The sequence below is a fragment of the Micrasema longulum genome, unplaced genomic scaffold, assembly GCF_059751315.1.
Source record: "Micrasema longulum isolate JH-2025_06_02 unplaced genomic scaffold, ASM5975131v1 h1tg000437l, whole genome shotgun sequence".
NCBI lineage: Eukaryota > Metazoa > Arthropoda > Insecta > Trichoptera > Brachycentridae > Micrasema > Micrasema longulum.
In genome coordinates, this window is record NW_028277637.1 from 146,872 (window position 1) to 172,884 (window position 26,013).

Genomic DNA, 26,013 nt, shown 5'->3' on the forward strand with positions numbered 1-26,013 from the left:
TGAAATTAAATAAAGAATTGTAGCTTTGAATTAGATGAAAAAAATTTGGAGCATGTTTAAATATTTTAGGCTGACAAAATATTCAAAATAAGAATGAAAATATATGAAGTACTTTTAAAGATTTGGTGGTAAGACGTCTTAAAGTATTAGTAGCAGAGAAAAGTAATACATCCATATAATATTTTTTAATACAAATATCTGAACATGCTTTTATTAAAAAGTACTTTTACTAGAAGTGGGTGTAAGTTGCGAAAAATTTATCACTTCCAACCTTATGCATCAGGTGTCAATCCTCAAATTGAAGAAACTCTTAATGTGCCTCCTAACTACATACATATTGACAAAAAAACAGAAAGAGAAAATCCAATTACACCCAATAAATTCATTGAAGTAGAAAAATCCATGGGTATATTACCACTGTTTGATGGTGGTTCAAAAACCATGTCCAAATCTCTTGAGGCAAAGGGTTTGAATGATTTGAAAAGTATGGCACTTTCTTTTGATGATATTCCTGGACCTCCAACAACAAGATATATTGCCAACTTATGGAGGTATATCCCGGCAGCTGGTACGCAGATCACAAGAAGTATTATGATTAATATTTTAAGTTCTGGTACATATTAACAAAAATTAATACGATAAAATTAATTTATATTAAATTTTTGCAAATGCCTCTAGTAAATTGATAATTTTATAGTCAGCAGTCTGCATCTTTGTAGTGGCCAGCTTGAATTTTGAATAACAAGCACAAGGTTATAGGAAGAATTTTCGTATTTCAAAGAAAAATTGTACTGCAAAAACAAGTCACTGTTTTTTGCAGTTGAAACATGTACTTATGTTAAATATTTTCATAGTTGATTATTATAACGTCATTAAAAAATGTAGGTACTACATACCTACCTAGTGTAGGCAATTTTATTTTATTATTTCCTATAGTGCCTGTACCGTTTATAACAATAAAAATATAAAAAGTATGATATACCAGTAGAATAGAATTTGCCAAAATCTGTCTGCAACTGAAAGTTAACATAATTTAGGTTTTTCCTAAACAATAACAAAATAAGTATTGAAGAACTATTGATGCTTAAACACGGGCAGAATGGTAGATGTTACATATAGTGTCCAAGTGATCACTTTATTTTTTTATTTTTATTGATTATACTTTTACATAGGAGCTACATTCTTAGACCACAATAAAAACATGAATTTATTTAGTAACCAAAACAATAATAGGCTTATTTTTATTTCTTTTAAGAAAAAAGGTATTTGATTTTTTGTTTGTATTAGTGTTGGCATATACAAAGTTGTATTATTTAAAATAATAGATTAATCTATATTTATTATTAGAACTAGGTCTATAAAATAAAAATGTATTGTAAATCAATGCCTTAACACTTGTTGCTTCCAGTGAGCTGTTCATATAGAATTGAAAATGTACATGTTTAATAAAAATAAAAAAACAGCCAGTGATAGACTACACATGTTATAAGATGCTTAAACTTCCATATTTTCTTGTTTAAGTTGTACACACTTAATCTTTGCTAAAATATGTCGATAAAATTCAAAGTGTGTGATTGTTTCCAGGTTCCTATTTTAAACTGAATGAGCGCATTAAATTATTATCCTTTTTGTTTGACGAGTATGGTCCGGTGGTTCGGGTTGTGGGACCCTTTGGTGGAGATATTGTATTGCTTAGTCGACCAGACCACATGCAAAGCGTGTTCCACCAAGAAGGGCCTCAGCCAGTGAGGTCAGCGTTTGATTCCTTGGAATATTATAGAGCGAAACAAAAGAAATTTGAGTTTCCCGGATTGCAAACAATGTAAGAAAATTCAAATACAAATTACTTACAATTCAACTATCATCATGCCCTTTATCTGCACCCGGAATCCCATTGGCACACCAAATGCAGTGTATAAATCTTGCCAGGAATTGAGCCCGGGACCTTAAATATGCTAGGTGAACGCGCCAACCACTACACTACAAGGCGGACATATCTCCACTCAATTGTATCTTGCAAGATTTTTAGGTTTTTCTACCTGAGAGAAGTCGTCGTATCAAAAACACTCGTTCAGGATTTTTCATTGTTTGATTTTTAATAAGTTGTGTGTGTGATAACACACACAAGAAGTTGTGTTCATCCGCTCATCTGCTCGGACACATATATAATTTAATACGAAATACTTGATTTGGAGCCGGATAAATCTCACCCACATAATAAAGGTTTCAGCTCCTTTACTTTACGAAAGTCAAATGACGGAAGAGTTGAGGAAATGTGGATGTTTAAACATAGGCAGAATGGTGAATGTTACAGTGTGCAAACTGGTCACTTAAACCAGCCAATGACAGGTCATAAGCCCTGTAAATGCCTAGACTTCCATATTCCGTTCTCAAAATGTTTTCCATCTCTGTTGCAACAAATTTAGATCTAAACAACATCCTAGGGAGGAAAAATAGCATGTCTACAAACATTTGGATATGCTCATAACATTGTTGAAATAGTACTTTCCCGCGATATTGCGATTTAAGACATTGGTTCTTTTAGATCTAAGCCACAGAATTATTTTATACATATTCTGCTTCTCGGAGAATGCCGAGTGCAGAATAACAGTGATAATTTCTCTTTTTCTTATTCCATCACCATGAAATTTCAGAGAATAAAGGAGGCTTATTGGTTTTCTGGCCGTTTTTGTAGTAATTTTTATAATGTATCAAATTACGCCGGGGTTAAAACATTAGCGGGTGTAAGATTTTTTAAAAAATACATTGGAATATCAGCGGTCGTAAATAAGCAAATGAATGCCTGTCCTAAAATATAATCGAAAAATATGAGTAAACCACTTTAGCACTTACTAGTTGTGGATATGCTAAATAGGTTATACAATATGTTGAAATGCTTTGATTTTCCTGTTTATGTGGGCAAGTGCTAGAAAATATATGTTTTATGTATTTTAAGCTGTGACAAAATATTAAATCGGCATAATTAGTTTTTTTAGGCAAAATAATGAATGGAACGAACAGCGCTCTTTAGTAGAAAATTCTCTAAAGAACTCCTTTGCCACGGTGAAAGACCAGGTAGATGAATGCTCTGAAGAACTTATTTTTTCTATATCCAATCTTTTAAACCGACAGGAGGAGATTGAAATTGGATTTGAAAAAAGACTTTTCAAATGGAGTCTCGAGTGCATGGGTAAGAACTTGGTTTGACACATATTTCTTATTGAGCTCAATATATTAACAATACCTATGTGTGAACAAAAAATGATTAAAACTGTAATTTTTGTTTTCAGGTCATATTTTATTTAGCGAGCGTATGGGCCTTATAGAAGGGTATGAAAGTCCTCAAGGAGATGCACTGTGGCTTGAAGAAGCTCTGATGAAGGCTACACAAGCTTTAGCCTCTTGTGAATCGGGACTTCAGGTTTGGAAAGTTATTGAGACTCCGGGATTCAAGAAACTTATTGACAATTGTAATGCACTAGATAGGTAAAAATATTTTAGGTGTACTTACCTAGGTAGGCAAATAAAGACCTAATAACATAAAAAACCTACACTCCTTAGATATTTTGAACATAGACAGTAACATGTAACAAATTAATGGCATTTTGAAATAATAACTAATATTATAGTGCAATTTTGTTTTGTGTATGATTTTTTTGTGAATTTATTTCTTGTACGTATTAGTACTATAAATTATAATAAAATAAATGTTTTTAATCATTACATTTGAATGATAGCAAAGCATGCAGGTATTTTTAGTATGCCATATGGATATGTAAAATGCAAGATGGAAAAAATAACAATACTGCTTTTTTCTTTCCTTTCAGTGTTATTGGTCAATACATAAGACAAACAGAAATAGAGCTACAAAATAGAAAACATCAAGATAAAACATTGATTTATAGCAATCAAGATATAAGGCTTGTAGAGAAAACAATTAAAGTCGCTGGTGAGTATTACATATTATATGAATACAAAGACTTTATATTGATGGTACAAAGGCTAAGTACTGATGCACCACTACAGGCAAAATTGAGTTATTATGCCACAAGGGTTATTATGCAACTTTCTTCACTTTCATTTTCCCCTTTTATCAATCCAATAACCCAAAACCTCCTCCGTTAGTACCATTTATATGCTGATGATTTGCAATAACAATATACATATTAATTTTGAACCTGATGGCAGTGATGAAGCACACAAAGTAATGTCACATGCACTCGAACATATCTCTTTATAGACCTCTCATAAATCCAACAAAAACCTAAATTGTACTTGTTGGTAACAAAAAAACTGTATTCAACAGTGAATGTTGCCACACTCCCTCCTCTCAAAATAAATTGGTGCAAAAATTCCATTCATGACTTCAGTCAAAAACTTGGGTATTATTGTGTATAAGCAATGCTAACCCTAAATAGAGTGGCACGATCAGGCCAATGAAGTTAGTTGTAAACTTTATAGCAGTTTGTACCAACTTAGATTGCAAAATATCTTGCTTGTTAAGCAAACATTAATTCAGAGCCTACTTATCCCACTCCTCGATTATGCAGATGTATGTTACCCGGATTCTGAACTGCTTGATAAGTTGGAACGATTGCAGAATGTCTGTATACGTTATATCTTTAATCTTCGCAAATTTGACCACATAACAGAATAAGAAACATTTACATTCTATCACTTCTTCACAATGTTTTGAATAATCCCACTTTGCCTGTTAATCGGAGAGATCTCTTCCAACCTCTATCACAACATGGGATATCTCTTCATTCTAGTAATGAGAGAACCCTTTTAATAGACATTCACTGTTCTATTTCTTTTTAGTTCCTCTTTCACAGTAGTATCACAATTGTGGAATAATTTACCCACTAATGTCAGAGTCGCCTTCTTTATTTACATTTAAATCAAGATTTTGTATTAATTTACCTAGAATATCTCCATATACTTCTTATTTTCTCAATCTGAACGGTTTAGGTCGGTAGGAAGAAATTGACTTAAAGCAATATGCTCCCCGTTATATAAAAAACGAAATAAACAAAATAAAATAATTGTTTTCAGGCATTGCCTAGTAGGTGAATTAGTTTAACCGGATGAATCTCACCCACATGCTAAAGGTTTTAGCTCTTTTACTTCACAAAAGTTAACAGATAGAAGAGTTGAGGAAATATAGATGTTTAAACATAGGCAGAATGGTGAATGTTACAAAGTGTGTAAAGTAGCCACTTAAACCATCTAATGACAGGTCATAAGCTCTGTAAATGCTTAGACCTCCATATTCCCTTCTCAAAAATATTTTCCCTCTCTATTGCAAAAAATTTAGATCTAAATAATTCCCTAGGGAAGAAATCCACCCAGTCTGCAAACATTTTTAAATTATACATACCACTTTTCTCAGAATTTTAAGCCACGTCATATGAGCCAACACCCATGGATATTGGATGCAAATTTTAGTGTTTCCATCAAAAATCCTTTGGTCCGACGTTCATAAAATAAACGGATTTATATCACACAAAATTGGACTTATTTTAACAAATTGTGTTTAAGATATACATCAAAATCCGTTTTTGATATTTTCCCTACATAGCCCTTTATAGTTTTACACGAATTATCCTGCAAAATTAACTTTATAACAAACCAGTCATTTAGCCATTTAACTGTCCATATTGATGCTTACCACTATATAGATATTGATAATACAGTTGCATTGGAGCGTGGTAATAATATTTTTCTATTTTCTATATCTAGATACTGAACCAAGAGCTTTGATTAAGGCTCTCTTACTCAGTGAGAAAATGAAGTCTGAAGATATTCTTGTATCTTTCATGGACATGCTGATTGTCGGCGTTAATTCTGTGAGAAGTTAAAAATTACTGTAAATGAAAATATACGCGATAATTTTTCCCTAGTTTTTTCACTGTTGTACTGATCAATAAAAACAAATACTTTTTAGTCGACAAGTGCGATGAGCTTTATCCTTTACCATTTGGCAAGAAGCCAACGAGCGCAAAAAAGGCTGTATGAAGAACTGAAGGAAAATACACCAGTTGGAGGTGGTCTCATCTACAATGAGATGAATAATTTGCCATATTTAAAGGCGTGCATTAAAGAGAGTCTCAGGTAATAAATTATGTAACCTAAATAATTACTTGATGGAACTATGGAATAACTTTTCCGGAAAATCATTTTGTGCACGTTCAGTTAATGTGTTCAAAAACAAAGTGACAACTGAAAATGTATGTTTTCTGTTGCTTTAAATCTGAATAGTTTTTTTAATAATACGTTTTTTATATATTTAAAACAGTGCATAAGATGTACACACATCAGCGTGCTGTTAGAGTACATAATAATAATATGTCAAAAAGAAGAGTGTGAAAAATAATGATGGAAGAAAAAAACTAATTTATTTTGCATTTTAGATTAGTTCCTCCGTTTCCTGTATTGACGAGAGTCTTGCCAAATAACATCACAGTAGACAATTACAAGTAAGAAGTAATCAATAATTTATACAATACGCAAAAGGCGAATCGAATCCATATTCTTAATAATTATTTGTATTATATGTTGTAGCAAATTGAAGGTACACTATCCCTCTTATTGATAAATGTAAAAATATGTAATTATGTGCTAGCAATGCTTTCTCTACTCCCATGAGAGCATACAAAATCACACTGCAGGTTTAATTCCTGGTGAGATTAGAGTAAATATTTTTTTTTTAATTGAAGACCAGGTGTTGTAATTAACTAGTAGAAAAAAATAGAGTCAAGTTGTAATTATGTTGGAAAATTAAGACAATATGAAAATATGGAAAATATGCATATACCTACTTTGGTTGAAAAACATCTTAAATTTTATTAAATTTTTCCCAAGGGTACCACGTGGAACAACTGTAGTGATGGCGATGCAAGTATCGGGATTGAAAGAAGAAAATTTTGATGATTCCAAACGTTTTTATCCAGAGCGATGGCTGAAGCCAGATATTGCAGAGACACATCCGTTGGCCACACTTCCATTTGGTTATGGTTCTAGAAAGTGTATAGGGCAAGGTCTGGCTGAGATCATGCTTTCCACATTAACTGCTAAGGTTACATTTATTATTATTGTTATCAACACACCTCTCGCTAATGAGAAGCCTTAAGCCTTATAAGAAAAAAGACAAGTGATTGAACCTAAGGATGTGAGAGCACCCGCCTTCCACTTACTAACCTGGTTTTTATAAGGATTCGCTCGGAGGAGAAGGGAGTGACATCTTGGAATATATGTAAAGCATACACTCGTCCCTTAAAGAGTACTCAATTTCTTCTAAGACCGGGACATGGAAGGCAGAAATTGAAATAACAGGGATTTGTCACAATACATCTTCACAAGTTACAGTGACATCAGCAGCTTGTGAAGCACTGACTCCCACCCGCTAATATAATCAGCATAAATATACACAAGACCCTCATTTTACGCGGTTTTGTGATAATACGATACAAAAATTAAACTTAAAACATTTTTTTAACTTTCATTAATTATTATTATTATTGTGGATAATTTATTTACACCATTTTTGTGAAAATCACCTCAAGAAAATCATCCCAACACGTCCTGAAGCTTCAAAGCGCATGGACAGTTGGGATTCTAGTTCCTCGTTTCCAATTATAATTTAATTTAATAACAGATAGGAGCTAGATTACAGCATGGCTTGCAGCTACAGAACACATGGATGGTATGAAACAAAGCCCCCATTTACATTAATTAAAAATTGAATTTTGGTTTTCATGTATGTATATATTTTTGAAATAGTACAAATAAGAGCTGGGTATATACATATCCTGCAGCTACAGAGCACATAGACAGTTGGAATTCTAAACCCTATTTATGAATTTTAAGTTTGAAATAATTTGATGGTTAATGACATTTAATTTAACGAACGTCTTGAAAGACGTTTGTTAAATTAAAGTAATTAAGTAGGTGAACCTACAAAGCGCATTGAAGAATGACATTCTAGAAACCTAATGATTTAAATTAAGCAAAAAAGTAAAAAATAAACAAGTAATAAATAAAGCACTGTTTTCACATATTATATTTATTGCTCACAAGATGAAAGCGACCATTGATGTCCGAGGGTCATATCTTTTCGGTCAATCCTGGTAGATAAGATGCACATGTGCGTCAAGGGATGATGCCTTTTTTTACACGGGCTTCGTGTTCATTTTAAGACGCAACTTTAGAATAAAATTTATATAATAGAGGCCGCAACAAGCCCGCTCACAATTTTTGAAGTATTTTTTACACTTTTGCCGAACATTTGAATAAGTATTGTATATTATGTATGTATGAATAAAGGTATGATCACTTTAAGCAACACTGTTCTCGATGTATTAGCACTGTTATAGTAATTTATTATACTCTCTCCTGACTGTCAAACCAACTCATCGAAAGGGTCGAGAGTTTCAAATACCTGAAAGTATATGTTACAGAAAATGGCAGCGTTCAAAAATAACTGGGAGCGCAGTTAGGAGTAGCAGGTGCCACATTCAACAGTATGAAGGCTGTCTGGAGATCGGATATTTACTTAGTGAAAACCAAATGTCGCCTATATAACGCCTGCATAACACCTATTCTCCTCTACAGATGCAAATAGTGGCAACCCACTAGGGCCCAAAACAGCAAAATTCTGAGTTTTGAGAATAGAACGTGTCTCAGAAGAATCTTGGGTGTGCGGTGGTTTGACTTTGTGAGGAATAAAGTAATAAGAGAACGGACGCAGCAAACTCCGGTGACAGCTGTTGTCAAGCGGAGACGATATGGTTGGCTACGCCATATACTGCAGAATGCCTCCTGAGAGCCTTACCACGCTTGCCTACTTTACAAGGCATCGGGTTCTCGACGTCCACTGCTGATTTTTCATCGGCAGTTTATGACAGAACTTCGGGACAGGAACCTGACTTGAGAGGATGCAAAGGAGTTGGCAGAGATGCATGGAGGTTTTTTGTGGATACCATATGCTCCAACTAGTGAGCGGACATGGAATGATAATGAATAATTTATTGTGACGTGTATTGTGCTGACCATGTGTATTTGATTGATCACAAACTGACAATACTGCAGTGAGGGGTACAATGAAAGTTTTTAAAGTTTATTTGTTTTGTTCTTTTCGCAGTTTGATTGTAAAGAAATATTAAATTTTCGCTTAATTAGTTTAAAAAAAAAGAATTGATATTGATATGCGAAACTGAAGAAAGACTCAAGTCTTCATGAACAGTTTCGGGAAAGGGGTGGATGCTTTCATTGTGACGTGTAGTGTTTTAGATAGTTTTTCTTCAGACTTCAGTCACAAATATGTACATAAATAGATTCTTAAACTTTTCTAAATTTTAATGATCTTATAGTTATAGGTGCACAGTCATAAAATAAAGTTTTAATATGACTATTTTTCACATATTTTAGTTTAGAATAAAGCATCCATAGTAATAAAATGAGAGAGAGGAATGTTATTCCACACCCAACCTGTACGGCGTAGAAGTCTAAAACAATGCATAATAATAATATAATTATACTATTCGCTATTGGAATGCTCTACATCGCTTTTTTACTTACTTGGCCTATTATAGGCCATATAATAATTATTATTATGATAGTGAATAATCTTTCTTATGATTTTTCAAAGTATTTTGATGTCATGATATATATGTATATTTTTCAAATACTGTACAATCAATAGTAAACAATAATTTATTTTTTAAAAAATCCAAATTAATTTTCATACAAGGAACCCTAAGCATAGTTCTTTTTTAAGTAGACTTTTTTTTTTTACACGGTACTGTGTGAAACGTATCCTCAGTGTAAAAAGTATATACGTAAAAAAAAAAAGAAAATTTCCACATTTACAGTTTCATGCACCTAGTTAAATTCCCACCAAACCAAGATTCCCCCAGTTGTACTACTTATATACTGAAAAAAATACCAATTTAATTTATTCTGTTCTAGATATTCCAGCAATACAAAGTCGAATACAATTATGGAGATATTACACCAGTTGCCAAACTGATAACTATGCCGGATCATCCGCTGCGTTTCAGATTTATTAAGAGAGATTAAAAATATAAATACATTCTTTATTAGGTGTAGCCATCATAAGGATGAGCCAAAAATGTTTTTAGAATTGAAAGAATTTTAAGTATTGAAATGTTCATTCAGAAATATAATTATTTCTTCGTACTTCAGGGATTATTATTAGTTAATGGTACATGTGTTAGTATATATTTCATTTAAATAAAAAACCCCTTTAAATATTTTTAATGGCTTTTTAATTCAATTTGACTTATTATTCCCATTCAAAAGTTTACAGCGTAATGTAAAACAAAATATCTATAATGCATTGATTTGATCATACATGTATATTAATTATCTGACACATTTTTTTGACAAAACAAGATTAACATGCCATTTTTTTTGTGTTTCAAGAATTCTACCTCTAGAAATGATCACAAAAAACATTTACTGAGAAACAATGGCTTGGGTGGTAGGGGAAATAGTAGAGAATTATCAGTACACATACCAATATATATATATTTTATATTCATGAGTACATTTTTTGAAAACATGAGATACTTTATTTCTAGCGATAAATAATTTTTAATTTTATTGAATAGGTGATACTCAGAAGAGAAAAGATACAGGATAAGTATTTCAAATATAATAATTTAGTTTGATTTCAACCACTGACTTAATTATAATTTAAACTATGCTTACGCTAATAATGCTTGGCATAATGCTATCGATGATGTCTTGAAAATACATTTAGATATTTTCCTCGGGTCATTTCCTTGGCCTCCTCTACACCCAGCCGGTACGCCAAGTCATGAAGTTTCTTCACTTCCAGAATCAGATTGCTGGTAGACAAAGAACCGAGTTCTGGAAACGACAAGAAGATTATTTTGGGGCATGTTTGAAATCCAATTAGGGTTAAGTTTCATGGCCATATTCATTAATGCGATAGTTTGAGTGAAATTATTATTCTTTCAAATACGTATATTTTCTAAAGTCTAAAATGAACTTACGATGCATTAGGTTGATATCTTCGTTAGTCGGTCTACGACTCCATAGAGGGGGAGATTGGTTAGGTGACTGAAGATCTACATATTCAGACAGCCCTGGAACTGGAAAAGGATCCACAGAACATTCGTCATTACTGTCGTCGGATTGATTATTATTCTTGTCGCAACTCATAATGGAAATAACTGCTGAATATTTGCAAATATTTAAAAAGATTTACGGTTAAACACAAAACAACGGGAGATATCAATAATGACACAAACTGACAACGTGAAGAAACGAAATTCTAATGTCAAAATATTTTACATAAAATGAAATCATAGCGTATTATTTTAGAAAGAGATTGATAAAACTGAAAAATCTTACTTTGTTCGGGCCATAGTTCTGGAGATTCTCGATCAAGTTTTTCTAAACTTAGCAAGCTCTCCTCCAAGGAAATCAAAGGTATATCGTCTACAGTTGCCTGCCCTGTATTAAAAAAGAGTTCGCCTCAAATTAGAGAATTGAAAATTTAAGATGCAACGTATATTTAATTATAAAGAACAAACAAATACAGTAATATCGGTGGCAATAAAAGTGCCGACAATTCAAATAAGTCGAGATAATGAAATTTTATCCAAAAAGTGATAACAAAAATTTACCTTCTTGAATGATGGCGGGTTGATTCTCAGCCATTTTATATTTTTATCAATTACAATGAAGTGAGCAGCAAATGTGTTGCAATATGATATTTTAAGTAAGTAGGTACCTGCGAACTCTTCAGTGTCAAAGAACAAGAAATAAACGAATTTGTAATATGTTTGCCATTATCATCATAATTTCATTATACGCATATAATCAATACCGTAGTGTGTAGAACTCTGCAATGATACGCAAAATGCAGTTTAATTTCATTTTACACATTGATTCTTTTCATAATTCGAAAAAGAAAAATTATAATGATATTTCCCCTTTCACTACAATATATAAACCTTTCATCTTTAGTATATTAATTTTAGATTTATAAACGGTGAGTAAATTTAGAGAGAGTGAGAATATAGAGACGCCAATTGCATCATAATTATCATTGGTTTTAGAAACAACGTTTTTTTTTAAAGGAATAACCCGCTAAAGCCGCAACTTGTAAAAGAACGGCGCCACCTTTCTTCTCAGAAATCCCACTTAAGCTCGGGTTTCCTAGGACAGCGGTGCCCGTATTTTAACGGCCGTAGTGAACATTAATGCGGTTGACAGCCGTCGTAACGGTGACTAGAGAGTGGTTTCCTATAAAAAAGGTGTTGATAACACCGTTAAAAAATAAAACCACTCTCTAGTCACCACTACGACAGCTGTCCACCGCATCACCGTTCACTACGGCCGTTAAGATACGGGCACCGCTGTCCTAGGAAACCCTAGCTTTAGCCTCTATTTTGAGGCTTGTGAGCAGGTGGGATAGAGGGGATTTGGAAGGAGGTAATGAAAAATACACCACAACACCCAGACCAATTGAGAAAAAATGTTTCTTGGATTTTCTTTCTTGCAACTGGCGGGAATCGAACCCACGACGCCAGTTTTACAGTTGGCCGTCTAACCCACTGCGCCACGGCGCCTGTCTAAATCAGTTTCTGTTGTCTGTTTTTATTTAGGGTGACCGGGTTAACAGTCAATCAGTGGTACACAGTGAACCACTTTACCTACAGACTAAACTATTCATATATTGTAGCTGAAAATTTGTACTTTACACCACATCAAGCACAAAAAAGTTTTAAATCAGTCTGCTCTTGTCAGTGTTGTCGAATGATTGTGTCACCTGCGAGTTATTAAAATTCATCTGTCGCCAACTTTTATTCACGTAAGTATTTTTGGATTATTTTTCCCGCAGTGGATATGTTAGATATTTTATTTCAACCCAATTATGCTAAATCATTATTTGGCTATGGATGAGGGCCTTTAAAATGTTAATTACGGCTTTTATTTTTTTTTGTGTCTCTGTGAAAACAATATGACACCATGGTACACAGTGAACCGGAACATAATGGTACACAGTGAACAGGTTCACTGTGTACTATGTTTTTTTATGGCGTAAATATTTATAGCTGATTAATACTGAATTTTATATTCCTAAAACTAGTTTTAGAAAAAGGTGGGATTTAAACTGAAATTTTTTCCTGTTTTATAGTAAAAGTCAATACCCGAGTGCTTAAGTGTTTTTTTAATACAATTTCTTTTATGTTTTATAAACTTTGCTATTTGTCTAATTGAATAAAATTAAATGATGTTTTTCATATGTTTTATATTATTTCAAAGTATCAATGCTCATCATTTTCTATGAATTACATACTATGATTAAGTTGTTGGCCGATATGGTTCACTGTTCACCATGGGCTTGGTTCACTGTGTACCATACCAGTACACAGTGAACCAAAAGACCTTTTTTAGAAAAATAGTACATAACATTTTAATCCTCTAAAGTATTGAAGTAAGTATAATGCAAAAAGCAACTTCAGTAAACACTCAGCATTTTAATAAAAAATTGAGGTAACTGCGATTTTTACTGCAGACACAGTGTGATACAGAAAAAAGGGTGGTTCACTGTTGACCCGGTCACCCTACTGTTTATATGCTAGTAAGCGGATGAATAGTCATATCTTCACACTTATCAATATAATTGCAAATTTAAGCAGTTGAACAATAAATTTTTAATAATCATGGAAGATTTAGTTTTTTGTAGGAGTTTTGTCGTATTAATTAGGTGACTATTTGAAATCGTGTTCATGTGTATACACCTCTATAGTAGTAGTTTATAAATAGGGGAACCCAGGGTGGAACGGGGTACCGGGGCGAAACGGGGAAGGGGAGGAGACGCATGAACTTCAGTTGCTGTCAGTGTTGGAGTGAGCTTAGTTTGAAATTCACCGAATGTTGGAGAAAAAGCTCGAAAGTTCGAATATTTGCTCTGTTACACCAAGGTAAAGATTATCACGGGGGAGTAAAATAGGAATAAAAAAAAAATAGTTTTTATGGGGAAGGTTTTTGATTTTGATAGGGAGTGGCGATGAGAGAAAGATTAAGATGAGATTTGATCATCTCGGAGGCTGTGAAAAATCAAGTTCCGCGTTCGCACGTATGAATAGACGGAAGCTGTCCGTCTCTCCGCTAACTGAGAGAAAGCGAGAACATCCGCCGAACGAAAACTTGAGATGAATTTGGAAGATCGCGTCTTCCTGGTGCCTTTTTTGGATATGTGGTGTTAAAAGTTACTTCGCCATGTGTTCTTCTTTTTATTCCCCATCACGATAATATAATCCTAATTAAAACTAAATGAATTTAAAGCCCAAAAGAAAATAAAGAAAACTTAAATCTATTCTGAAAACGAGTAAATTGGAAAATAATTTAAAAAGCTTGAATGTTTTATGTACCTATGTTTATTAAGCTAGAACATGGAAATAATCTTAGAACTAGTTACAAACATGAGAGAAAGAAAAATACTTATAGATCTAGGTCCTTAACTAATGCAGTTCGTATATGTCACTCTTTACTAATATCTTAACTCTATCACAATATTATCGGTGGTTTCACTTATGTGGAGAGATGACGGATGGTAGTCCGGATGCTGTGTTTGGACGAACACATGCTGGGCGATGTCCTGGGTGGAGATTTGTCATGGATAGAGCCATGGGCGGCTCTCGGGATTCGGTCCCGTGGTGATGGTGACGGCGACAGCCAGCTGGAAGACTGGCCGGCCGTGGGCTGGGCACACGCGCTGGCGGTGCAGGAAACTGGCATTCCTTTGGAGGACGATGGATGTCCTGGATGTGGAGGGACCTTCGCGGATGGAAAGCGGCCTCCGATGACCCTCGTGGAGTAGTCGGATTCCACGAGATTTGCTACGTAGCACTGGCTACCCGTACACTCACTTCACTTCAACTTCCACGACTTTCGACATTGTATCGTCTCCGCGATCGACGGTACGATCGCGTCGACCCAACTCACTCTCCTGACTGTCGACCGACTCTTGGTCGACTCTCCTTCCTGGCTATTTTCCGACTCTTTTCCGACTCTTTTGGGGTGTTTTATAACGCCCAAATTAGGAGCTCTCTCCTTCTCCCTCTCACTTATTGCTTAAAACTCATTGTCTCTTTTCCACACTTATTCATAACATCTCATCATATTTAAAACTAAAATATTATGTTCTGCATATTATTTCTTATAAAACTAAACAATAATTAACTAAGATTAGAATGTATATAAAATTAGATACGTTTAAACTTATTAATTAAAAATAAACATGCACTAAACATAGACTATTAAATCATTAAACTAATTTATATTTATGAAGATTAGAAAGGAATCATTATTTTTAAAAAATGGAAATGATTTGCCTCCTAGTGTAGTGGTTGGCGCGTTCGCCTACCATACTTGAGGTCCTAGGTTCGATTCCTGGCAAGGTGGATGTAAAACACCTTCCCACATATTATAAAATAATCGCTGATACGTTGCGATTGACGCACTGGTGCAGTGCCTTATGTACCACGGGTGCGGATTTGAAAATGATGGCGCAAAAGTTAATTAGAGTTTTAAGTTAATATGCGGCAAGTTGGAATAATCGGCGCGCGTACGAATGAAGATGTATGAGATTTGAAGAAGAAAGGTTTGTATATATTACTGAGGAATTAATTATGCGTTTTACTTCGTTATAATTTTTTAAAATAGAAATATTATTTTAATGGCCATCGGTTTGCGAATTATTATTAAAAAAAGTTTATGTTTTCCCCAGCAGAAAACATGGGTCAATATTTATTGTCAAAGATATCATTTTCAATAGAAAGGGTTTTGGAATTCCGGGTAATTCGCCACTCGGTCATTTGAGTTTAACCCGAGGTCGTAATTGACACTAACAATGGACGAAATATTTGTAAATACCTAGTAACGGCTCTGGCTAATAGGGATTTATTTTAATGTATTTATTTGTAAAGGAGGTAATTAAAAATGGGGTTCTTTTGAGAATTGGCTGGCATGAACTAATAAGTTATATTTAAATGCATTATTGCTGAGAAACCCCAGATTAGAGAAAACAATAGAACGTATTGGAAAGTTATATTTTAATTCATATTGAAATATTCTAAAATATCACCGCGTTTTTTCCCAATACCAACAAGGTTGATTTTATAATCTAAAACGAAAATACTTGCTTATTTTACGGGGACAAAAGATTTTAATTCCTGAATATTTTAAACAGGTATGTTTAGCTCGTATCAAGCTTAGCTACCCCGTTCCGCCCGGGTTCCCCTAGATATCAGCATCGGCAGCACTACGAGGCGAAATGTTTTATGTTTTCGTCTGTGACGGTTTATATCTTATGTCTCTGGTTTATATTTCTGTCAAGTGCCGAACTGCCAAAGTTTGTCAAATGTCAAAACACGTTTTGAAATAGTTATTGTATGGATTTTGGTTCAGTTAATTTTACAAGATACAAAAGGATTTTTTTGACTTATAAACATGGATGATCTTGCCGTGGATTTGGCTTCTCCTGAGGCTGAAGTAGTACAAAATTCGACTCACCATAACGTTGTAAATTTATGTGTTCAACAGAATTCTCATCTCTACAGAAATATTGAATCGAATATCGCGCCCCCAGCAAGTGATTTAGATCCAATATTAGTTTCTAATGAATGTGCTGACTCTAAGTACTCCAATATATTTGAAAATATGTGTCTTGTTGAGCTTTGCAGTGCATCCTGGTATCCATCACCAGAGAGTGCCGACAAACAAACTTATTTAAGAGGATGTAAATGGTCACCGGACGGAACTTGCTGCTTGGCTGTGATAAACAATGGTGGTGTACATTTACTTGAGTTACCTCGCGACTTATATGAAGGAAGCGAAGTTAGTGGGAGTAGGCCAATAGATGTCTTAGATTCTGTGATAAAGATACCAGAAAGTGGTTTGATCTATGATTACTGCTGGTATCCTGGTATGAATAGTTCTGTTCCTGAGAGTTGTTGGTAATGCTCTTAAAATTTTTGTGTAAATAAATATTTTAACAACATACTGTATTCCCTTGAAGAAAATTTCATTTGCATTTCATTCTAAGAGATTGTAACTTTAACGCAAATTTCGTTACCGGGTTTCCTTTTAATACTCCCACAAGTTTCATTTCATTGCTACCCTGGACCTATGCTTAACTCTTAACTGGCGTCCTTGCCCCGTTTGGCCCATGTTGATTTTTTTTTATTCCACTAATCTCGCGTTTTTTCCTGAAAATTCGGCCGCCGAATATTCGGCGCTTTGGCCGAGAGCGAGGCCGAATATTGTGTATTCGGCCAAATCACTATTCGTGTCATCTCTAATATTTACTAACATCAGTTGAAATAATTATTAAGTTAACATCTTTTTATTTTAGTTGGTTGACAACGAGACAACATTCTCCTGTTCAGTTGTGGGATGCATTTGATGGAGCTCTGAGATGTTCGTATCGGGGATACAATGCAGTGGATGAAGTGGAGGCAGCATTATCTACCATTTTCTCTGTTAATGGGACACAAATTCACGCTGGATATAAAAAATCTCTTAAGACATTTGATACTGACAGGTAAAAAGCAAATCACTAATTCATTCTAGAAAATTCCACGCACATAATAAAATTCTGATAAGTTCGGTATTACCCAATATGTATATTTTTTAATCATTAAAAAGCAATTTATAAAAAATGTGAACACTTGAGTATGTATTGAAAAAATTTAACAAAATTTTTTTATAGATCTTTTCTTCTAAAATCTTTTTATATAATATGTATGTATATTTGTCAATAAAATTGCTACAAGTCATTCATATTATAAGATGCTAACTATAGAAAGAAAGAAAAAAAACATGTAATATCGACTGTGTTTAGGACAAAGGCTTAAATCCTCAATTTTGGCCAAAGTTTTAATATATTTTTAACCGAATACGTGGATCTTATACACATTCTGGCAAAAGGATTGCACCAATAGATGTTTGGGGTTTAAATACTTTTGCTGTAATATGAATAACACCTACATAATTTCAGTTACATTTTTAGGTCTTTTTTAAGATGAAAGAAATAATCAATAATTATTAACAACCGTTTGAATTAGTATGACTTTCATCAAGAGTTGTGTTTTTTTATTTATTTTGTAGGCCAGGCAGAGAGTTTGTCAACCAGCCTATCAATAGTTCAGCATCTAGTTTAGCGGTTTCACCCGTCTCTGAAAGTTTAATTGCTGTCGGTTCCTGGAACACCGTGACAAGTCTCTATGATATTTACGAAGGGAAGACTAAGAGCGTTGGAAAGTTGCGTTATCATTCAGGTAAAGAGATATATTATTCATTTTTCAAAAATAAAAAGATCAATGTATCATTTTGGATAGCCATTAACTCGTTTATTGCTTCAAGGATGGTGACGTTTTATTGAAATAATGTCTAAATTTATTTTTTAAATTTAAATAATTTAAAAAAATATTATACCTATATATTTAAAAAAAAAATCTATTTGTATCAAATTTGGTAATGATCCCAATTGAAGGGTACATGGCAAAAACAAATAATTAATTTTATAGGAGAGTAAAAAAATATTATTTGTGGGATACTGGATTCATATATAAAAACATACAATCACAAAAAGAAATGAAAAAAACGTCCACATTAAATTAAATTTTTTCAAAAATAAAAAGATCAATGTATCATTTTGGATAGCCATTAACTCGTTTATTGCTTCAAGGATGGTGACGTTTTATTAAAATAATATCTAAATTTATTTTTTAAATTTAAATAATTTTTTAAAATAATATATATATTAAAAAAAAAATCTATTCGTATCAAAGTTGGTAATGATCCCAATTGAAGGGTGCATGGCAAAAACAAATAATTAATTTTATAGGAGAGTAAAAAAATATTATTTGTGGGATACTGGATTCATATATAAAAACATACAATCACAGAAAGAAATGAAAAAAACGTCCACATTATTTTTTTTTTTTTTTCTATAGTCATACAGATACAAGCTTACTGAAGCATTTGTCACACTTTTGGCTGGGTTTTTGCCAGCTGTGACTCCATATGTTTTTCTTACAATTTATTTTTGTATACTCTGTTTTACCTCTTATGTATATTGTAAAAAAACAAAAAAATTTAAATAAATAAAAAAATAAAATAAGACAAGTAGCCACATTTTGTTAGTTTTTAATATTTCATTCTATTGAATTAATTCAGGAAATGTACAGTAGAACTCTGTTTATCCGAACTCCAGTCATCCGGATTACCAAATATCAGGAAGATGTTATAATAACAAATAAAAAAGGGCGCTGGCGGCCGGCGCGTGCCTTCATTAAAGCAATTAAGTTTGCTGGTCATGTTTAATTAAGTTTTTCTTTGATAACGTCTGGCAGTCATTAATCCAGATAGTTGGAGTTTTACTATATTCTCCGAGTAATAATGCGCGACCCACTTATGTAGATGCCATTTTGCTCTATTACATAGAATAAAAGCATTGCAAACTCTTGGTTTGGTACAGACGTGTAACAGACGGTTTCGTCGCTGTGCTTGCAATTTTCGACCTGAGTACCTAGGGCCCATTGTTTTGCTGAAAACTGTACCTAACTTTCTAGATTGATAATCCTAGAATGGTTTTAATCCATATGGGCGGCTCTGGCTCTATAAGCCGTAGAGCGTTATTATTCTGAGATGACTACAATTTAAATAATGCTCATAATATTCATAATCAGCATTGATAATTTATTTCTTAATCAGTCTTTAAAGATGTAATTTAATATGTTATATAATATACTATATTATTTATCTTTCCATTGAATTATGTAAACTTAGCCTCCATCTCTTATCTCTCCCTTCCCGGTGATGTGTAGTTAGTACACATTGCATCTAACAACTTGAATATGTCCATAAATATAATAAATTATGGGTTAAGATTTTTGGTATTTCTCCATTATACATTTATAAATCTGTTAAAATATTTTGTCATTAAATAATTAGCTTATTGGGAACAGAAAAAGCATTTTATCAAAAATTGGAGATAAATCACCATAGAAAGTTTAGTCAAATGTTGCGGAGTACGTAGTAAAAGAGTACTCTTAATATATAATTGTTTCACACACTCTTTACGTCTCACTCTCAATAATAGCGGTATATTCAGGAGCGAAAGAGACAATTTCACGCGCAAACAGAAAAGTTTCTAGTACTTCTCCCAGACGCCGGGTAGTAGCTACTGACTTTCCTCAAGGACGGTTCTTTTGCGGTTTGAGCACGAGCTCATGTTATTTTGAATGTTTTTAGGAATTAGATAAAAAATATTATCACTTTTGGCTTCAACTATAAATAATTATGTTTTTGGGACAGTAAGGGAAAGATTTTGTCGGCCTCGTAGTGTAATGGTCAGCGCGTTTGCCTACCATGCAAGAGGTTTTGAGTTGAATCCTGACATGGTTGGTATGAAATATTTATTTAAAAGGGTGTTTTTACACTAGAATATTTCATAGTCCCTGGACTGGTACCTGAAGCGTGAGACTGATCATCTTACCTTCATGTAGCAAAAATGATCACGATACGCTGCGATTGGTATACCAATGCAGTGCCCTTTGAACCATTAGGTGCGGAAAGGGAATAATGATGATGATGAAGGGAAATTTTATTTTAGTCATGTTTTTTACAATAATTGATATTATGTATACATGTCATAGGTGGAGTAACGCATTTGCAATTCCTTCCTGATGGTACAAAGCTTATTTCTGGAGCAAGGAAAGATTCTAGTTTACTAATTTGGGATATTCGATATTATAAAACACCATTAAAAGTGTTAAAACGAGCAGCAAACACAAATCAAAGAATATATTTCGATGTATCTCGATGTGGAAGACATTTGGTGACTGGTGGAACATTTGGTGTCATTAGCACTTGGGATTTATCTAAAGAAGTCTCTACAGACGAAACAGAGAGCACATATAAAGAAACCATGGTAAAAATATCTCTGACCTGAATTTCAAATTATATATAATTAAAAATTAGAAAGTATTATAATGCTCAAAATAACATAGTTATTTATATCATTAGTCTTGTTCAGGACTTGAAAATTGTAGATTATCTTTATCAATACATTTTTTTTTATATTTCAGTATCAATTACACTCTGACTGTTGCAATGGAGTTTCAATTCATCCTTATCGACCAATTCTTGCCACCAGTTCTGGACAGCATCACATCTATAGCGATCTTGTAGATTCAGATGAAGAAGATGTCATTAAAAAAGAAAATATCGAAGGCAGCGATTTTGATGCCGAGAAATGTTTGATTGAGAACAATAGTATGTGTACAGCTAAAACCAAAATAAGTTATGAAAGAGTTATATCCTCTCACAGTAAAGATATTGAGAATAGTTTACAATTTTGGTGGACTGGTAAATCAAAAATTGATAAAGAAAATATGGACTAAAAAATTCATTTTTCTATTTTTATTACTATAGTGTAATACATATTGTAAATGGTTGGCATTTTGTGCTCCTGTGCATGAGATTCTAGGATTATTTTCTGACTTGCATTATAAAATAATGTGTGGTCAGACCATTTTATTTTCTCAAGTACCTGCTGTGATACCTTAAATAGGTAGTTTTAAATAAATACAATACACAAATATTTTTATTTTATTTTATTAGAATCCCCATATAGTTTTTGTTGTCAATCATTTTTTCTTGTGAATTTTAATGTGTCGTGTAAGACCGGATTTCTGTTTAAACTTTTTTGTGCATAATGTACATTTAAATGGTGATTCCTCTGAATGTATTCTTATGTGAGCAGTGAGATTATAGGCCTTGAGAAATCTAGAAAAAATAATACAAAAATATATTAACAGAGTCACTTGATTATCTTTCGTTCAATTTTCAGAAAATATCAAATAACTTATGTTACTGAGAACTTTCAGTTCACTTAATATTTAATCCTCTCCGAGGAGTGTTCTCCCAAAACTATAGTGTTCTTTGAATAATAAATGTGTAGCACTAACAAAGATTTTATTTTAAAATAGTTTTATCATGAAGTGTTTTTTTTATTTAGAAAACATACACACTTAATAAAAAGTAAAGATTTTCAAACATTAAAAGATCCATTAAGTTTTCATATACAATTTAGTAAAAGATGTAAACATTAAATGTGCCAAAAAAATAAAAATAAACGAAAGAAAAGTGATTATTTATAATAAATAAAAATACAGAACGCACACATGTGTACACTTCTACATGCATACATAAAACATACATGTATAACCAGGTTGTGGTCCTGTAGTAGTATTGTGGATTCACGGACCAAAGGTCCGAAGTTTAAATCTCACTACCACAACTCGATTTCCATTTTTGCAACACAAGTTATTTACGACTTTTAGGAAATAGTCTGAAAATTTAAATATTTGAGTAAATAATAAGAACTCAAGTACATATTTATCTTTTAAAAAAAACTTATACATATACATATCATAAACCGCACAAGATGTGCATTCAACTTCCCAAATAATTAACTCCATGAAGAAATTTTCCGTCCAAATGCAATGTGTGAAAATTTAAAAAGAAATTACGACTCATTCAATCTGGCTGCAACACACCCCTACTCGCCTTTTAATGATGCATCCGAATACCTATTTTCATATAAATACAGTAAAACATCGTTTTTACGTTCCTCGATTTTACGTTTTCCCGCGTTTTATACCGAAATGTTCAGGACCCATTTTTCTTTGTACATTTTCATACAAATATTCCTCCCAATTAACGTTTTTTACATTTTTCATAATTCCGGTTTTACGCTAAAAAAAAAAATCGGAATTCATTTGATGTGTCAAAAAAGCCAAAATTATGTTGTAATAATGATGCCGCAGCCCGCGCCCCACCGCGTGTGCCACGCGAATGAAGAATAAGAACAGGGAAACAACTAATAAAGGATAAATTATTGTCTTAACCTAAATTCAAAGCGGTTGCAGTGTAATTGACCTTTTTGTTTAAGTGTTCCTAGTTCCTATTTACCTTTAGGGTTAGTCTGAGTTTTCATTTGAACAAAAACGTCATATTGAATTGTACAAATCATGATACACAGTTGACAAACATTTAGAAACAATAAAGTTTTGATATCATTAAATTGCGATGTTTAAAACATAACAATAGAAATATTTAAAGTTATAAAAAAGATGGCAAGAGATTTAAAAAGCCGCGAACTATATGACCGTTGTTTTTAGTGATTCAATAGAAAAAAAAGTGATACCGTATAAATAAAATTTCCCAACATTTAGGGGAAAAAATATTTTGTGTTATCTTATGCAAATTCAAATTTCTATTTTCGTTTTTTTTTACACACAAAATAATTTTGAATATGCTGTTTTTAAATCAAATAAAAAACAGATTACATAATATCGTTTGAAAAAATATATAAAAATATTTTTGGTGAAATCATTGAAAATAGGTAAAAAAAAAAATTGTCAACTTCCACTTATCACCGTTTTCACAATTTTTCTGGAAGTATATGTACACTATAGTGTACCAAATATTTTTTTTTTAATGTTATTTCTATTTTTTCCATACATTTTTCATTTCCTCACTTTAGCGTTTTCCTCAGTTTTACAATTTTTTTCTTGCTCCCCCGAAAAACATAAAAGGGGGTTTTACTGTATGTGCAAACACACCCTGAGACATTATACGCACAGATAAACATAAGAATGTACCATAATTCAATATGTATGATTATTATTTAGAAACTTCGCTGGTCTGTCCTTTCAACCTTATCTTTAAAATCATTGTTGTTTATATGTTTCTATAAAATAAATAAAAATGCTTGCATTAAGAAGCGTTACAAAGTGAATGCCAATTCAATCAATAAGGTATATTTACAATTTATCGCAGTGCGGACAAGCTTTTTTTTTGATTCCGAGATGAGAATTCATATGTGCTTTCAGTGAATCCTTTCTGAAAAAAGCAGCACCACAGGAATGACAAATAAAGCTCTTAGCACTATGTAGGATTTTATGTTTCCTCAAGTCGCCTGTAAAAGTATGAAAATTACTAATGAAATCACATAATTCATAACTGGTCAGAACACAAAACATATGAGAATAACAACAATATTATACACAACATTCTTAAACGAGACAGGGACAGTCGAGACTAATAAACCAGGGACTGAAATTATACAATAAACTACCAGACAAAACTAAACCAAAGACTCAGACAACCTTTACAAAAGATGTTAAAATATTTTTTTTAATTGATTTTCCTCAAGCCAGGGTGTTCTGTTTCATTCACCATTGTAATTGGTCCTCCTAGGGTGCCATTCTGAATCTTTTCACGGGGGTATATTTGTATTTTTTGCATGTGACTACACTTTGCTTCTTATATGGCCACACTGATGATTGAAAGTCAAATAAATATGAACATGTGAAACCAAACATGATGATTTGAGACCTTAAGAATTACCTATAACATCATTAGGTTGAATTGACCTATCCATATCAGTTTTTCCCGCTTATTGAACAGTTTTATAATGTCGAAGTATGGTTCTATGTCAATTGTAAAATAGTTTATTTGTCATAATTTGACGTTTAATCATTAGTGTGCCATATATGAAGCAAAGTGCAGTCACATGTAAAATGTACAAATCCACAATTGTGGAGAGTGGTTCAATTGAACCACTCTCTAACCCCGCGAGAAGATTTAGAATAGCACCCCTGGCCTGTTGATGATCAGTTCTACTTTCCAGGAACAATGAAATACTGTAGTTTAAACACTTAAAATAAATATTTCACATCCACACTGTCAGTAATCAAACCCGGGACTTCAAGAATGGCAGGTCAACCACTACACAACGAGGCGGACTCATCTCCACTCGATTTCCTTATTCGGGACTTTTACCCGAGAGCAGCCATAGAGTCAAAACACTCATCCAGGGCTCTGGCTTTATTTCACAATCAGAACTGTCTGGCTTTCATCAATCTGGAAATTAGATTTTAACTGCATACATTAATTATTATTCTAAAAAAAGGAACTTACATTTTGTGAAAAATGATTTATCGCAGGTTTCACATTGAAAAGATTTCTTATCAGTATGTCTAGCCATATGTTTTTCTAGAAGTCCATTATGTATTGCAAATAATTTACCGCAGATATGACAAGCATATTTACGTTTAATTCTTTTAGTATCCTCCATTGAATAACTATCGGTAACCTCTAAAGTTGTCATATTTTCATTGAGATGTAAACATGTACAAGTATCTAACTGCAATTCTTTGCAAACGGTACAATCGACAGCACTTTGGTGTTTCTCTAATAAATTAGTCTTTTCTTTGAATTTATCATAAGAATCCTTTATTTTAATATCTTTGGTAAATACATTATCATCATCATCATCGTCGTTAATTTGAGATGCAATATTGAGAAATTCACATATTACAGAATCATTTGAGGTTACTGTATTATTTTCTAGCAAATCCACTTCATTGAAACTTAATGAAAGGATTGCATTGGTATTTCTAAAATACGAATCAGATTTTATACACAATAATCTGAATGAAAAACTGTCAACAAGTTTTTGAACACAATCATTACAAATCTCTTCGGGGTAATAATCGTTTTGTGTGAACTAAAAAAGAAGAATTAATAAATAAATAACTATCGTAAAGTAACAAAAACATGCAACGTTATTGAAGCCCTTACCTTCAGAGGTGTTAACAACATTAGCATGGTTTTAATGTCAAATTCGATTGATTCTCTGGCTTCAAATGGAAACAAATATTTTTTATTTAGATGTACTGCTTCATTTTTAAGTTCTGCCATACAGGTTCTGCATATTTTCATAGCAAATACTTCGTCTGAGTCTTCTAACACTGTATTAATATCATCTAATGACATTTTGGGATTAGTTATAGTTTATCCTTTTAATAATAAGTAATAAATCACTTGTAAAGATTAGACTTTGTTACATCTGTCACCTGTCACTGATAATTC

At 32.9% G+C, this 26,013-nt stretch overlaps 3 protein-coding genes and 1 long non-coding RNA gene across 6 annotated transcripts; 2 read left to right on the plus strand and 2 right to left on the minus strand.

Annotated features, from left to right (window-relative positions):
* The first annotated feature begins 99 nt into the window (after positions 1-99).
* On the plus strand, positions 100-11,688 carry LOC148281557 (putative cytochrome P450 301a1, mitochondrial). Of its 3 annotated transcripts, none has more exons than XM_088226538.1 (10): positions 100-586; positions 1,585-1,822; positions 2,997-3,190; positions 3,291-3,486; positions 3,828-3,949; positions 5,743-5,849; positions 5,948-6,114; positions 6,414-6,479; positions 6,865-7,078; positions 9,970-11,688. In XM_088226538.1, the coding sequence occupies exons 1-10, from the start codon at positions 205-207 to the stop codon at positions 10,078-10,080; spliced, it is 1,797 nt and encodes a 598-aa protein (XP_088082664.1). In that variant the 5' UTR covers positions 100-204; the 3' UTR covers positions 10,081-11,688. The 3 variants fall into 3 exon arrangements, with proteins under 3 accessions (XP_088082664.1, XP_088082665.1, XP_088082663.1); XM_088226539.1 differs by having other exon boundaries at positions 101-568; XM_088226537.1 differs by having other exon boundaries at positions 102-613.
* On the minus strand, positions 10,275-11,788 carry lin-52 (DREAM core complex component lin-52). The gene is made up of 4 exons (XM_088226541.1): positions 11,679-11,788; positions 11,404-11,505; positions 11,043-11,141; positions 10,275-10,896 (listed from the first exon to the last, which is right to left on the minus strand). Exons 1-4 carry the CDS (start codon positions 11,710-11,712, stop codon positions 10,757-10,759), a joined length of 375 nt encoding a protein of 124 aa, XP_088082667.1. The 5' UTR covers positions 11,713-11,788; the 3' UTR covers positions 10,275-10,756.
* Positions 11,789-16,358: 4,570 nt separating this feature from the next.
* On the plus strand, positions 16,359-21,671 carry WDR79 (Telomerase Cajal body protein 1 homolog). Its single transcript, XM_088226543.1, has 5 exons — positions 16,359-17,021; positions 17,420-17,608; positions 18,175-18,344; positions 20,727-21,001; positions 21,159-21,671. Exons 1-5 carry the CDS (start codon positions 16,516-16,518, stop codon positions 21,471-21,473), a joined length of 1,455 nt encoding a protein of 484 aa, XP_088082669.1. The 5' UTR covers positions 16,359-16,515; the 3' UTR covers positions 21,474-21,671.
* A 2-nt stretch (positions 21,672-21,673) lies between these two features.
* Positions 21,674-26,013, minus strand: LOC148281560 (uncharacterized). Its single transcript, XR_015822329.1, has 4 exons — positions 25,723-26,013; positions 25,060-25,648; positions 23,905-24,055; positions 21,674-21,858 (listed from the first exon to the last, which is right to left on the minus strand). It is a non-coding gene; the product is annotated as an uncharacterized LOC148281560 (long non-coding RNA).

Coding starts and splice junctions, on each gene's coding strand:
- LOC148281557 (XM_088226537.1), top strand. CDS start 205: ATGCTTTTATTAAAAAGTACTTTTACTAGAAGTGGGTGTAAGTTGCGA. Junction 3,487..3,827: donor AATTGTAATGCACTAGATAG/GTAAAAATATTT, acceptor CTTTCCTTTCAG/TGTTATTGGTCAATACATAA. Junction 6,480..6,864: donor ATCACAGTAGACAATTACAA/GTAAGAAGTAAT, acceptor ATTTTTCCCAAG/GGTACCACGTGGAACAACTG.
- lin-52 (XM_088226541.1), bottom strand. CDS start 11,712: ATGGCTGAGAATCAACCCGCCATCATTCAAGAAG. Junction 11,142..11,403: donor AGAACTATGGCCCGAACAAA/GTAAGATTTTTC, acceptor ATCCTTTTCCAG/TTCCAGGGCTGTCTGAATAT. Junction 10,897..11,042: donor AGATATCAACCTAATGCATC/GTAAGTTCATTT, acceptor TGTCGTTTCCAG/AACTCGGTTCTTTGTCTACC.
- WDR79 (XM_088226543.1), top strand. CDS start 16,516: ATGGATGATCTTGCCGTGGATTTGGCTTCTCCTGAGGCTGAAGTAGTA. Junction 17,022..17,419: donor TCTGTTCCTGAGAGTTGTTG/GTAATGCTCTTA, acceptor TTTTTATTTTAG/TTGGTTGACAACGAGACAAC. Junction 21,002..21,158: donor GCACATATAAAGAAACCATG/GTAAAAATATCT, acceptor TTTATATTTCAG/TATCAATTACACTCTGACTG.